The following is a 13536-nucleotide window of genomic DNA, read 5'->3' on the forward strand; positions in this document are numbered from 1 at the left end:
AAAACGCATTTTTAAAAATATCTAGAATATAATTAGTTGTTGGATTCAATTTTCTAATTTCTAGCTACCCTATTGATAGACTTGCTCCCAGAAAAATCAACACGCTCCACGTCACTGTAACACAAGAACCTACTGGATCATCCTCCCGCGCTCAGTCCTGCAATGACTTAAATACTGGCCACAAAAAAACAGACTCTACAAAATGGCTGAAAGGAAAACCAATTCATTCACAGTGCCGTTCTTATCAAATTAAGGAAGACGACCTTCACTGGGATTTGCCACAGTTATAACTGGCATTTGTACAAGCCTGCCTGGTTCAACATGGGGAACATCAATGTATTTGTTTTTAAAAAATGTGTACTAAAATTAACAGCAACACTTCAAATATTATGCTCTACCACTTTGTGCACTTATTGTTTAAATAAGTTACGATTGATTTTTTCTTCAAAATGATTTTTCAGAAGAGTGACGCTGAATTTTAAAAATAAACTTTAAAAACTCTATCCACCCACCCACCCACGTGCATGCACCATATGGATAGACCTGAAATGTTCCATAACATGTTCCAATAATACAATCCTACATTACCGCATTTACTAAAATGTAAGATGAGAATTTTCCACCATAATCAACACAGAAGAAAAAAGCCCCTCATCTTACATTTGCCTACAAGAAAATCAAATTAAATACAATGCCCATCTTTGAGCTGCTGCTAAAAGCAGCATGTGCACAGTAATGAAAATCAACTCTGAAGTTGATTAAACACAGCCAGCACCAAGCAGGACTAAAATACAGGACCCATAGTGGGCAAACATGCTGATGGGAACCTACCATAAGGATAGGATAATGCCATCCATCTGAATAAAAGATATGGTTGTGCCCATTGAGTGCCATCACCCTCGGCGCTGACTCTTTTCAAGTCATGGGGGGAAGAGGCTGCAGGAGGAAGTTGGGGGAGGGGTAGAGAACAAAGGGGCTACCTGACCTGCTGGAGAAGTGGGAGGCTGAAAAATTCAAGACAAGCCTCCAATAATTAGATTCCAAACCTGGAAAATTATATGAAATACATTTTCTATATATAGAATCTAACTATGGGGGGGAGGGTCATCTTATAATCAGGGTTGTCTTATATTCAAGAAAACGTGATATATAATTCTAATATAATAAAAGCCTGTCTGTCTATAACACTTTGCCCAACTGCGCATGCCCCAATTCGCTGTGCGGTCCAGGCGGCTGGGGGCAGAGCCAACTAAGTTAAAATGGGTGCCCCTCCACCGGGCCTCCTGCAGCCTCCCATACAGCAGCTCCCTCCGCCCCACCTCCACAGAGGCAAAAAAAGTAAAAAAAAAAAAAAAAAAATTGCCACGAGCAGTTTACAGGTACCGAGCCCAGCTGAAGAAAGGCAGGAGCCCTCCTGTCGGCCCCACCTCCTCCTCCAGCCTCAGTGTAGCTGCTCCCTGTACCCCTTTTCCGCACATGGGCAATCAATAAATTGAGAAGATCAAGTTAATAGCAGCAGGGCCAGCTGAGAAAAAGCGGGAGACCCTCCTCCAGAGCTGCTGCAGGGCCTCAGCGCGATGGAGAGTGGGGGAGGAGGAAAGTCTTTGGAGGGGAAGGTATGAGGCTGCCTCTTCACATGAGTGTGCGCGCGCATCTGTGCTCATCTGCGTGCATGTCAGGCCATCTGTATTCATCTGCTTCTGTGTGTGCAAGTCTGTGCGTGTGCATGTATCTGCTCATGGCAGCCAGGCTGTGTTTGGGTCTGTGTCCATGTGCAGAATAAGTGAGTACAGTGTGTGCCCATCTGTGTGCACGTGTGCACATGAATCTGTTCATGGCAGGAGGGAGAGTGTATTTGTGTCTGGGTCCATGTGCAGAGAGTGGGTAGTGTGCGTGCGTGTCTGTGCACGTGTCCATGCATGAGTGCAAGTCCATGCATCTGTGTTCATGGCAGGGAGAGTGTGTGTGTGTCTGTATCCATGTGCAGAGAGTGAGTAGACTGTGCACCTGTCTGCATGTGTGCGTTCATGCGTGCATTCGTGGCAAGAGGGAGAGTGTTTGTATCTATGTGTCCATGTGCAGAGCGAGTAGAGTGTGCACCCATCTGCATGTGTGTGCATGTCTGTATGAGTGCATGTGTGCACATGCATGCGTCTGTGTTCATGGCAGGAGGAGAGAGTTTGTGTCTGTATATCTATGTACAGAGAGTAGAGTGAGCAGTAGCGTAGTGAGTGAGTAGTGTGCGCCCACCAGCATGAGCTCATGCGTGCGTGCATCTGTGTTCATGTGCAGAGAGTGAGAGTAGAGTCTGCGCCTGTCTGTGTGCACATCTGCGTGTGTGCGCCTGTATGTGTGTATATGTTTGGCCATAGCAGGATTTTTTTTTTGGGGGGGGGGGGGGAAAGAGAGAGGGAGCAGGGAGAAGAGGCAGCATGTGCCCCCACACCCCCAGCCCAGCAGGGTCCCCCCAGCTTCCCATGCCAGCACCAGGAGAGGAAGGGGCCCTGCTCCGCCCCTTGTAGCCCAGCTCCTGGGGAGAGGGGACCTCCAATTTTGTGTTTGCCCAGGGTCTCAGTACACAATTCACCTCTGGGCATGGGGCCGGACACAGAGCGGCGGGGGGGTTGGCACAGGGCCAGACATGGAGCAGCAGGGTGTGGGGGGGCAGCTTGTGCACAGCTGGATGCGGAGCAGCAGCAGTGCCAGACAGTGGGCAGCAGTGGCGGGCGCAGCGGTGGCGTGGAGTGGCGAGTGGAAGTGCTCTGTCCCTGCCTGCCCCTCCCCACCATCATTCTTGACGGGCAATTGGCTAGTCTCACCTGTAATTCTATATCTGCAATGACCTGTCACCTTCCTGTTAATGTTAGATTTTAACTGCTATATCATCTGGGCAGCAAACAGTGAAGTACAGTATTGGGTAAACTGCTAGGAAAACAGCAGTCTCTTTTACATTATGATAATATAAAAATGTAAGTTGAATGGAGTTGGTCATTGTTTGAGAACAGGCCCAATGCATGAACCAGCCAAGCACAGATTTAAAGTAAATCTTTGCAAATGATGAAGCAGCGAGTACAGAATTTGATATTTTTAAAAAAATCTTCAAAACAAACAACTCTGCCAATCTGTTATTCTTCTTTTGTAGATTTACAAGCAATTTCATCTCAATACATTGTTATACTGGTATATTTTTAAATCAGAAAAAAAAATGCACCTAAAAGTTGTTACTGAAAGTGAAGTAATTATATTGGGATCAGTTTCTTTAAGCAGTCTAGAAATATTGAAAAAGAAATTCTTACCCATCTAAAGGGCTGTCAAGGGAGGGGCAGCTTCCTGAGCCAGAGTTCTCAGGACTACTTAAGGACAATGGATCCAGCATCTAGTGACAATCAGAATAAGTGACAATTTTTATATTGTTTAAAAGCCTGGTGGTTCTTAACATCACATTTTACAGTTTAAAAAAAATGCATCATCTTAATCACAGAAGCCAGCAGAAATCTGATGTGATTGAAGTCCTATTTGTTCAGAAGTGTCCTGTCCCAATTCTCCATCTCGTGACAGCTGAGCTGCTGCCGTTTATGTATTCAGTGTGTGGAAATAGCAAATGACAGTAAAAAGATAAAAGAAATGTATATAATACACAATATTAAGTGGAGCAGGAATAGCACCTACACTGAAGTTGCTCAACAGCATCACATCTCTGTATCAGGCTGAAGCTTTCCAAAAAGCCTGAGCAATAATGAGGCTGCTAAAGGATGGCTAGTGATGCTAATGTTTACATTTTTCCCCCAAAGCAGCTGCAGGCATAAGGCAGGAATTCAGAATGTGGCCAGGAGACGGCCATAGATGTGCCTTCCGCAACTTTGTCTTATTTGGTCAAACCTGAAGGGTTGTCAGAGACAGCAGAACTTGAATGATGTTCATTGCGTTCAGTGTTTGCCTCTTAACCTTCTTAACAGTCCAACTGCCCAATACATGTCACTAAGTAAAATTGGTCAGAAAAGATGTAGGGGTGAGATGCAGGAGGAGGGGCTCATGGAGCTCACTGAAAACTGATGGACACGAAAATCCAAATGGAAAACTTCTGTGGTTTTGACAAATAAAGGCAAGTTTCAGCTGACAGTGGACAGTTTTTACAATCAAATGGGAAACCCAATTTTTTATCAATACTAACCCAGACTGAAAATTTGACTGCCTCTACTCGTGAAATGTATAAGAGCTCCTGCATTAATTACCCAGAACTGAATCTCTAGGCCAAACAAAATGAATCACTATGCCCTTTCTCCTGCTGCTCCTCAGGAACTCTGAACCAGTCTTGAGCTGGAAGTCAGAGTAAGGTCAAGTCTCATCTTTCATACTCACTGGGGATGCGTGTGTATTTTGTATCACAAACTTTACTGTTTAAGGCCTAATAAAAAAGGCAAGTATCAGAACTCCCCTTCTCCCCATCTGACAGCTATGCACCCTTCTCAGGGCTAAATGAAAAAATGCTAACTCTGTAGTTAGGCTGACACAGCTGCTCTATAGCTAACGGGGTCTATGGCACAGTACTAGAGGCCTGGCTAATACACCATCCAAATTAAAAAGGCGATGGCCCCAAAAAAGGGATTTGCACTCTAGTACATGCCTGACAGAATGAACCTCTGTAAGAGGGGAGTTACACAAGTGAGAGTCTAATGGTCAGGTGCCTCCCCACATCTGGGTGACCAGTCCAGAGAGGAACACAGTCTCCTACTTCTTGCTAGCTGGGTTAATCCTATAAGCTTTAGCAGTAGATTTCTACGTAGCAGATCTGAATGGCTCCAGCTCACACATTCCTTGGTCTCTGATGAGAACAATCCTTATGCACATCTGTGTGAACTTAACTTAGCCGAGATCCACAAACTGACTTTAATAAAGGCCAATGATAATGGTTTTCTGGAAATACACACCTGGGCGAGGTCTGATCAGGTTACTGACTGGCAGGGCAGAGCATCGGACACACCTGACTGCAAGTCAGGAGGTCTGGGTTCTACTCTCCGTTCATTTACTAGCTTGCTGTACCTCCTTGCATTCATCTTCACTTTCACTCTTTGTCTCTCAACTACTCAGAAGGTAAGTTCTACGTGCCACGTATTGTCTTATTATATGTTCTCAAGGAACTCCTAAATGTGACTGAAGTTATTATGCATCACTATAATATTAACACGTGTAAAAAGTAATATACGTGCTACTATAAGTTACTTCAGCTAGGCTTCCCTTTTGTGCAGAAAGGATACTGATATTGAGAGAACAGGATTTTTGTATGTTCTAGACACCTTACTACCCCGCCAATGTGGCAGATATCAGAGGGAGAGAATGCCATGCACTTGTGCACCTTCCAGATAGAGGTGGTAACAGGTAATAGGTTTATATTTCTTCGCTTCCTTAAACCATTGAACAAACACATTGTCAGGATTGCATGTAGTAATAGATAAGTCAATTAGTTGGTCACACTGTGTCAGGTTCTTTAATCAAAGGGAAACAAAACAAAAAAGAAAAGAAGATATTTACTTGATCCATGCTTTCTGGAATGAACTCGCCTTCGCTGTTGATACTTGTGAATGATCCATTTCGGGCCACCTGGTGCAGTTCATCGGGAATGTATCCTGGGGGAGGCGAGCTTCTATCACGGGTATTAGAACCTTTACAGGAAAAAAAAAAAGAAGAAAGTTAGTTGATGAACACTTTACTGGAATTGATAATTAAACACAAAACCTACTGGCCTAAGTTTTTTTCTTTGGGGGGGGTGGGGGTCGGGTCGTTTGTTTTTTTTTTTTTTTAATACAAAGACAGAAGCTTTGCTTCCACAACTAATGCGACTATTCTCACAATCTTAAAACACTAGCCATTGCTTTCATAGGGACTGATGCTGGTAAACTGCTGAATTACTAAAGATCAGGCAAGGGACTTGAAAATCCCCCAAAGTGCCCAGTTGGTGTCAACTCCTAAAATTCAGGCCAGAAGGTTAATTCATTTAAAGATCTATTAAATGCCAAAATACAGCTGGCAAATTACTAAGCATGAACTGTGCCTGAGCAGATCAACGTGCAGAATCTGAGCTGATGACAAATTAAGTACTGCTAAACATTATGAATTAGGACTGCATTAGAAAGTCAGTCTACCTACTGAAGGCTTGGACATGTTTCTTAGGTACTTCAGTTTTCTGGCTACAGCAGTTGAAACATTTGTTGTTTCCTATAGCAGGGAACAACAGTTTACTAAATGAGGTTTGACAAATAACTGCAAAGACTGTTTTGCTTTATTTATTTAGCTTCTTTAGGGCATTAAGAGGTAAAAATAAAAACATGTTTTGGCCTGTTTTAATAAAGAGTTACCAGAAATACTTATCTAATCTTCCCTGCTTTTTCTAGGTAACCTCGAGTGGGTATCTGGAATCTTTCTCCTCTCAGTTGCTTAGCTTTCATTCTTGGCTGCTTCAGTGTTGTCATATTGCTAGTTTTCAACTCACCACACACACACACACACACACACACACACACTCTTTTTTGCATCACAGAAATTAAAGGAAGCACAAGCCAAACTTGTTTCTTTTTTGTAAGTCACTTAAAACACCATCAGAAGCACCATTAGACAAGCATGTAAGGTTCTTTGGGTAAATGTGATATCTTTTATTAGACCAAATAAATGGTTGGAAAAAAAGTTCTTCGCAAGCTTTCGGGCACAAACACCCTTCTTCAGGCACAGGGAGACTCCCTCTCCAATCTCTCAGTTCTAATCCTCAAAGGGAATTTACAAAACACCTTTCGTAGATGGGCCTATGAACTTCACTTCATAAATCTACTGGATGCAAAAAAATCACTGACTTAATATAGATACTGGACATATTACAACCTGCCTGACATCCAATTCGCCAGGTACCTGCCTGAAGCTTACTCTTTGCACCCCTTCACCACCCTCCCCACCCCCCATCTCTACCCATTGTCTTCCAAACTTTCATTCATTTACATTTTCACAGACTTCTTGTCACACTTTTAGCTTCTTTTCTGCCTTGGAGAACTCAGAACAACAGTAGTCTCGCAATACCTGAAGAAGTGTGTTTATGCCCAAAAGCTGCAAAGAACTTTTTCCAACTACTCAGTTGGTCTAATAAAAGATATCACATCTGCCCAAAGTACCCTGTCTGCCTATGTCCTTAGATCAACACAGTTACAACCAACAACCCCATTTGACAAGCATAATATTTTACCCTGTCGTCATCTGGAAATTGTGAAAAATCTAGGTATTTGTTTCTGGATGGAACTATGCACATGTTCCATTGTATGGAAACAGGGATATAATTCATTCATAGACAGACAAGCAATTTTAACAAACAAATGAAACAAAAATTCCTTTAAAGTAAAAAATGGGGTGTGTACTAGTTTATAAAAGCCCCAGCTCCTAAAATTGACTGCAAGACTGTCATGTTTCATTTTTTTTTAAATCCATGTCTGTTAGTCACTCACAGCAGAGAAAAGTTTGAAAACTTGAAGCCTAAAGCTTAAAATGAGAAGAATTTTTTTTTTAAAAAATTAGTCTCATCGTATTTTGTGGCCCAACTTAATGATTTTAAAACCTTAAAGTTGACATTTAAAACAGATGCCACTTGCAGCAAACTAGTTTACAAATTGTTACTTAATACTTGGCTTATATCATTATGAATTTGTATTTATTATGGTAGAGCTGGAGTGGTGTTGTAGCTGTGATGGTCCAAGAATTATGCAAGGATTGTTGTGGGTGATACCTTTTTTTGGACCAGCTGCATGGTTGGGATATACTTGGACAGGCTTCAAGGTGAAATGTTCTTCATCAGGTCTGACAGCCCTCAAGACCTGAGTCCTCCAACCAATAAAAGATACCACCCATAAAAATCCTCACCTCTGGCATATTTATTATTATGGTATTTAATTTTTAAAGAGTCCTGAATGCTCAGTCCCAGAAAAATAATTTAACTAAGCATCTTGCCTACAGGAACAAAGGTGGTCACCATGCTGAATATTTTCTATGTATAATAATCACCGTCTCCTCAGCAAATTTATGCACATACAATACACAAGCACAACATGTAATTTAGAATTAAACCAACTGAAACACATTACTATTATTTGTTCAATAATTTTTTTAGAGAAAGGAAATACAAAGAAGTCTCAAAATTAACCTTCACAAGTTAACCTGGTGGTAAAACCACAGTTTTAGATGGAGATACTTTGGAAACAATGTCAAACAGTTTAAGAATGGAAAGCTCCATTTAATGACAGCCAGGAAAACAAGCTGCCATTTAAATATGGATATTTTGTTCAGAAGCTCAATCCTCAACCCAATAAAGTCAAAGGAAGCATTAGCACTGACTTTTATGGACACAAAAATTAGGATGTAAAATGAACAATAAAAGAATTTTAGGTAAAAATTGTGGGAAAAAAAATAAAATCTTTTTGTCAACTTTAATAATCTAAAGCTGGTCCTGTTTGTTTTCTTTCAATTGGGATGGAGTCTTTAGTTTGCCAGAGCTTTCTGCACTGACTATTTACATAAATTAAACAAACTTTTTTTTAATTCTTCCCCCCCGCTTTGTTTTCTAAAACTAGTGATTTAGTGTAATATTACAGAAGTGTGCCAACTATTTTGCAAGTATAAAGCTTCTACTATAAAACATCAATACATATCTTATGCTGAGAGCTTAAAAGGAAAGCTCTTATACTTCAAGTTACTACCATACAGCAGTTTACCTATTACAGGAAGCTTGCTTTTTCTTTCTGTTACTCCAAACACTGTGTTATTCAGATCTTCCAGTGATGAAAGGGGTTCCATGTTACTCACACTGGGAGACTAAAAATGAGAACATATTAAAATAATTGCACATTTCTGAAAGCTAGACACATCTTTGTGTTAAGAAAAAATACAAACTTGTAAATGCTATAACTTTTTAAGAAGGAAAAGAGCTGCTTCCTTGCAGTTCATGTTTCGTACAGCTTCATCAACAGCTTATTCACACATTTGCACAGATAAACTTTAAACTAAACTACTCTGGGACAAAAGTTTACATGTATAATTGGTAACTTAGGACTTCTTTCAAACTTGAACATTTCAGTTCCTATCAAGGGAAGTTTTCTGTTCATGAGAGATGGCATTTGATTTCAGCTTGAAATGTAATTATTAAAAAAAAGGTAACTTATAATGAGGTATAATTCTATAACATTGCTGAAAATGTCACATGATTTAGAAACAGCCTCCTTCCACTACTGTGTAAAAGACCCACGCATACATGACAGACCAAGTAACTATTAAGTGGCACAGTGGCACACATTCAATTTAGCTGGCTGGAAGAAAATATTCTCTCTCTAACCTTGCAGCTAGAGTAATTGTAAATGTTACTTGTAACAATAAAATAAAAATTTTAGATAGATGTGCTATTTTTAAGTAACTATTGTTCCTTTAAACTTTATAAAGGAAAACCTTTAAAATACCAAGTAGGTACCTGCGTATTTCCATGCACTACAAGCAATATTTTGAGGCTCTTCATGTGAACACTACGATCTAACAGTTCAACAGCTTTGTCCAAATCATCCTGTGTGGTTAACGGAATCACCAGCTATAGGAAAGGAAGACGAGAAACAAATGGGAAGAAGAGTTGGTATAAGAACTTGATAACATAACATTCCCCCCACCCGCCTGGACATTTTTATTAATTAAACAAAAAATTCTATGAAAATGCATGTTAAGGTGACAATGAACAGACCTAGAACATACCACATTTAAATGTAAAGCACAACCCTAACTTTGCCTTTTAGCACATATGACATTACAAAAAAAGCATTTGTTATTAGGTAACTACCCCTTCCAGTATACCGTGCAATGTATTGTCCACAGCTTTATCGGGGCATCAAACTCATCTAGCCCAGCTGGCTGGATGAGCAGCATGGGCCTGTTTGTAAGCTGATCAGGCGCACAGACCAACCCTGCATGCTGAATTCAGTGAACACGGCTAATCCCGTGTGCATAGCACATATGCTGCAGGCCAGCCATGTGTGTTGCATGATGCCTGGAGCATGAGCAGGATCCGGCCCCATGTACCATGTGTAGTTTACAGGGCTGGTCTGAAAAATGCCACATGCAGGTTCAGTTCAAGACCCATAGGCAGAACAGCAGGCTGGATGGTGGGGCTCCACAGACCAAATCCAGCCCATAGGCAATATCTTGGACACCCCTGCTTTAGAAGAGGCTACACAATTATGTAGCATATCTTTACTCTTCCACACAGCAGCTCCATTTAATACCTATACATTTACTCAGACCTGTTGAATAAAGTCTCTGATTTTTTATATATTTTTGTTTCTTACTTATTAAGAAATCCCATTGTTCAAAAAAATGTCAGACATGCACCTTCCCAAAAGGCCTAAACATGAATCTCACTAGAAATGCATGGACTGGTTTAATTATTTCTTTAAGAAAGTCACAAATTGCCAATTAAAATCCACTTGAAGCATAATTAACACTTGTTAAAATATAAACCAGATTTTAATAAACTTAGAAATGAAACCTCTCGTTTCTATAAAGAAGCTGCATTGGGCTAGATGAATAAACTTTCTCCACCTATGTCCTTAATTGCGTTAGTGATCATTTTACTTATTCTGCTCTGTAGCAATTAATGTTAATGTTACTCCAAGGAAATTACTTTCAAATACTGCATGTGGGGTGGGATAAACCTGACAAAAAACAAACTAAATTTAGAGACAGAGAGAAATATTAGTGCCTAAAACCCTCAATCATAAAGGGCAGTGCAGACAAGAAGTAAAGCCAGACCCTGCTCAAAGATCTTTGTTATAACTCACGTACACCAGGTAGGCTAACACACAGATGAGAAGGGAAAAAGAAAGAGGATGAGGCAAAGATGAAAGCAAGATTTTTCCATTATAGCCTTTACTTTCTAATGTGCATTTGTTAGGAATAACCTGCTACATTCAAACTAACACACTTCTGGCAAGATCGTCCCTTTATATTTTATCCAGAGCATGACAAGAGGAGTTAAAAAACTCCTGATCAACTGCCCAACAATCTGTTAGGGAGATTTGAGCTTACTAAGCATAATGTATATCCCCCTGCCCTTCAAAAATCCCCTGTGGAAATGTATTCAGTATTTAGGAATCAATCAGTTCAAAGAAGGGTGGTTGGTGAGGTACGTGGTGGCAGATGGACAAATACCTCATGCTGTCCCTGGCAGATCCAACCAGATAATTGTCCACATACAGAGTTATAAGGGCATGTATACTCTCTACTATTTTGCTAAAACAGGGACAAAAAAACCAGGGAAAATTCCTGAAAATGAATACTGACCCTATATATATACACTTTTCTATCAAGTCTCCCTCTACACCTCTGGCTTGCTTGGAAGAAGTAATGTGGGTTGGTCACAGGATCATAGGAAAGTAAGGATGGAAGGGACCTCATGTGGTCACGTGTAGTTCAGCTCCCTGCTCAAGGAAGGATCAACCCTGATTAAAGCATCCCTGCCTAGTGTCTGTCCAACCTGCTCTTGAACATTTCCAGGAATGGAGAGTCCATAACTTCTTTAGGTAGTCAGAAAGTCCCTCCTAATCTCCAACCTAAATTTCTTCTGCTGCATCTTGAGGCCATTGCTCCTAGTCCTGTCCCCTATGGCCACAAGAGAAAGCTCATCTCCATCCTCTCCATAATCATCCTTCAAGCATTTGGAGACTTATCAAATCATTCGTCCCAGGCCTCTACTCATTGCTCTTGGCTGCACTCTCTCCAATCTGTCCACATCCTTCTTGAAACGTGAGGCCCAAACTGAACACAGGACTCCAGGTGAGGCCTCACTAGTGCTGGATAGAGCAGAAGGTTCACTTCCCTTGATATGCAGGTGACACTCCTGTTAATACAACCCAGCATACTGTTAACCTTTTTTGCAACAAGAGCATGCTTGTTGGCTCATATTCAGCTTATGGGTGGCGTAAGTGGGTCACTCACCCAGCTAGGAAGCCAGTTATTTCTGGGTTCAGGGTTTACAGGCAGTTTTACATGGGGCAACCCTATCCCCACAGTACACAAAAGTGATAAAGTAAGCAGGCATGCAAATGACAAACAAAACCAAAACCTGCCGTCTTCCTTCAACCTCCAGGGACATGCTCTCTGCTTTACCCGAGTTTAGACAAATCCCATTCACTTAAAGAAAGACCAGACAGGAAGCCCTGCAGTACACAACAGAAATGACCAACTAACACCTCACTCTCCTGCAGCTTTCTTACAGGTGTACATCCTATAGCCCTCAGTCAATCCTAATGAAAATCAGTTAGATTTCAGTCTTGAAACGTATTAAGGTATAATAAACCGAGGATTTAGGAATTCAGAAAATTACCTCATTATTGCTGTAATGCAAATCCATAGGCTGTCCAAAAGCAACTTTAGCTTTAGCTGCAAGATCTTCTAGCTTGACAGGTCTTGAGAACTGCAGGATTCTGAAAAACAATTTAAGTGTTGGAACATTTTTTCCACTAGTATTAAAAGGATAAATTACTATTAATAAAATTGCTTGTGCATCTGATCCTAAATCTAGAGTTAGTCACATGGATTAAACACATTAAAAAAAAGAAAAAACAAATTTAATATTTTTGCCTTCTATTTTAGGTACATTAATGTATAGTTTAAACAAAACACATTTATTTCAGTGAAAAATTAAAAGGAAGCTCACAGTTAGTATACATAAGATTAGTGCATTATCAGTGTTTTACTTGCTTTGATGTTGCTTCCATTTTGTAGGCAAACAGGACATTAAACTATTTCGCGTCCTGCTGTAAGCACACCAGTATTCCAGATGCTTGTACATGTCAGTATTGCCTTGTTTAAGGGAAGCAGCAAAACAGTGGAGGCAGTTACCACTGAAGAGAGCCAAGAGGTAGGCTAGTAATGGCCTGATAAGCAAAAGAGCAAAATATTGCAGCTTTCATTTTAAGGAGCAAATAGATTTTCCTTATTTAGGAAGGCAACTTAATAAAATCACCCTTAAAAATAAATGAGAAGAGGGGAAGGGGGGGGGGGGGGGGGGGGGGAAGATGATACTGTATTTAACCAAATACATACATAATTATCCAAGGGCCTGCCCTTTGCTCCCCCCTGCCCCACCCCCACTGCCTTCTCACCACCAATGCTTGTGTGGCCTAGCACCTGCCCCCCATGCCTATAACCCCTGGTACCTGCCTCCCTCCCACCTCCTACAGCAGAGGCAGGCAATTATTTCGAGAGGAGGGCCACTTATTGAGTTTTGGCAAGCCATTGAGAGCCACATTACAGGCAGCCAGGAGCAGATAAATATTAATTTTCTAAATTTGTAGGGGCCCCGCGGGCTGGATAGAATGGCCTGACAGGCCGCATTTTGCCCACCCCTGTCCTACAGCCTTCCTCCTGCCACCGCTTCCCCTCTGGCTCCGGCCCCGATCCAGCCCAGGGAACAGAGCATGTGGCTGCTTCAGCCCCAGCCCAGCCAAACAGCAGTTGCTGGAGCAGCAG

The 13536-nt window shown here is 41.3% G+C and overlaps 1 protein-coding gene across 10 annotated transcripts in view; it reads right to left on the bottom strand.

Annotated features, from left to right (window-relative positions):
- The window catches only part of LOC102379289 (mitogen-activated protein kinase kinase kinase 2), a 50283-nt gene that overhangs the window by 23702 nt on the left and 13045 nt on the right, over positions 1-13536 (bottom strand). For 6 of the 10 annotated variants that reach the window (XM_025210118.1, XM_025210121.1, XM_025210117.1 and 3 more), the window contains 7 exons: positions 12762-12941; positions 12389-12488; positions 9491-9604; positions 8742-8841; positions 6145-6213; positions 5530-5660; positions 3297-3376 (listed from right to left, as the gene is read on the bottom strand). In XM_025210118.1, the coding sequence (XP_025065903.1) occupies positions 3297-3376; positions 5530-5660; positions 6145-6213; positions 8742-8841; positions 9491-9604; positions 12389-12488; positions 12762-12941 (774 nt within the window). The remainder of the gene's footprint in view (positions 1-3296; positions 3377-5529; positions 5661-6144; positions 6214-8741; positions 8842-9490; positions 9605-12388; positions 12489-12761; positions 12942-13536) is intronic. The other 4 variants (XM_025210124.1, XM_006028685.3, XM_025210122.1 and 1 more) reach the window with 4 other exon arrangements.

The sequence above is a fragment of the Alligator sinensis genome, unplaced genomic scaffold (assembly GCF_000455745.1).
Source record: "Alligator sinensis unplaced genomic scaffold, ASM45574v1 scaffold991_1, whole genome shotgun sequence".
NCBI classification, from domain to species: domain Eukaryota; kingdom Metazoa; phylum Chordata; order Crocodylia; family Alligatoridae; genus Alligator; species Alligator sinensis.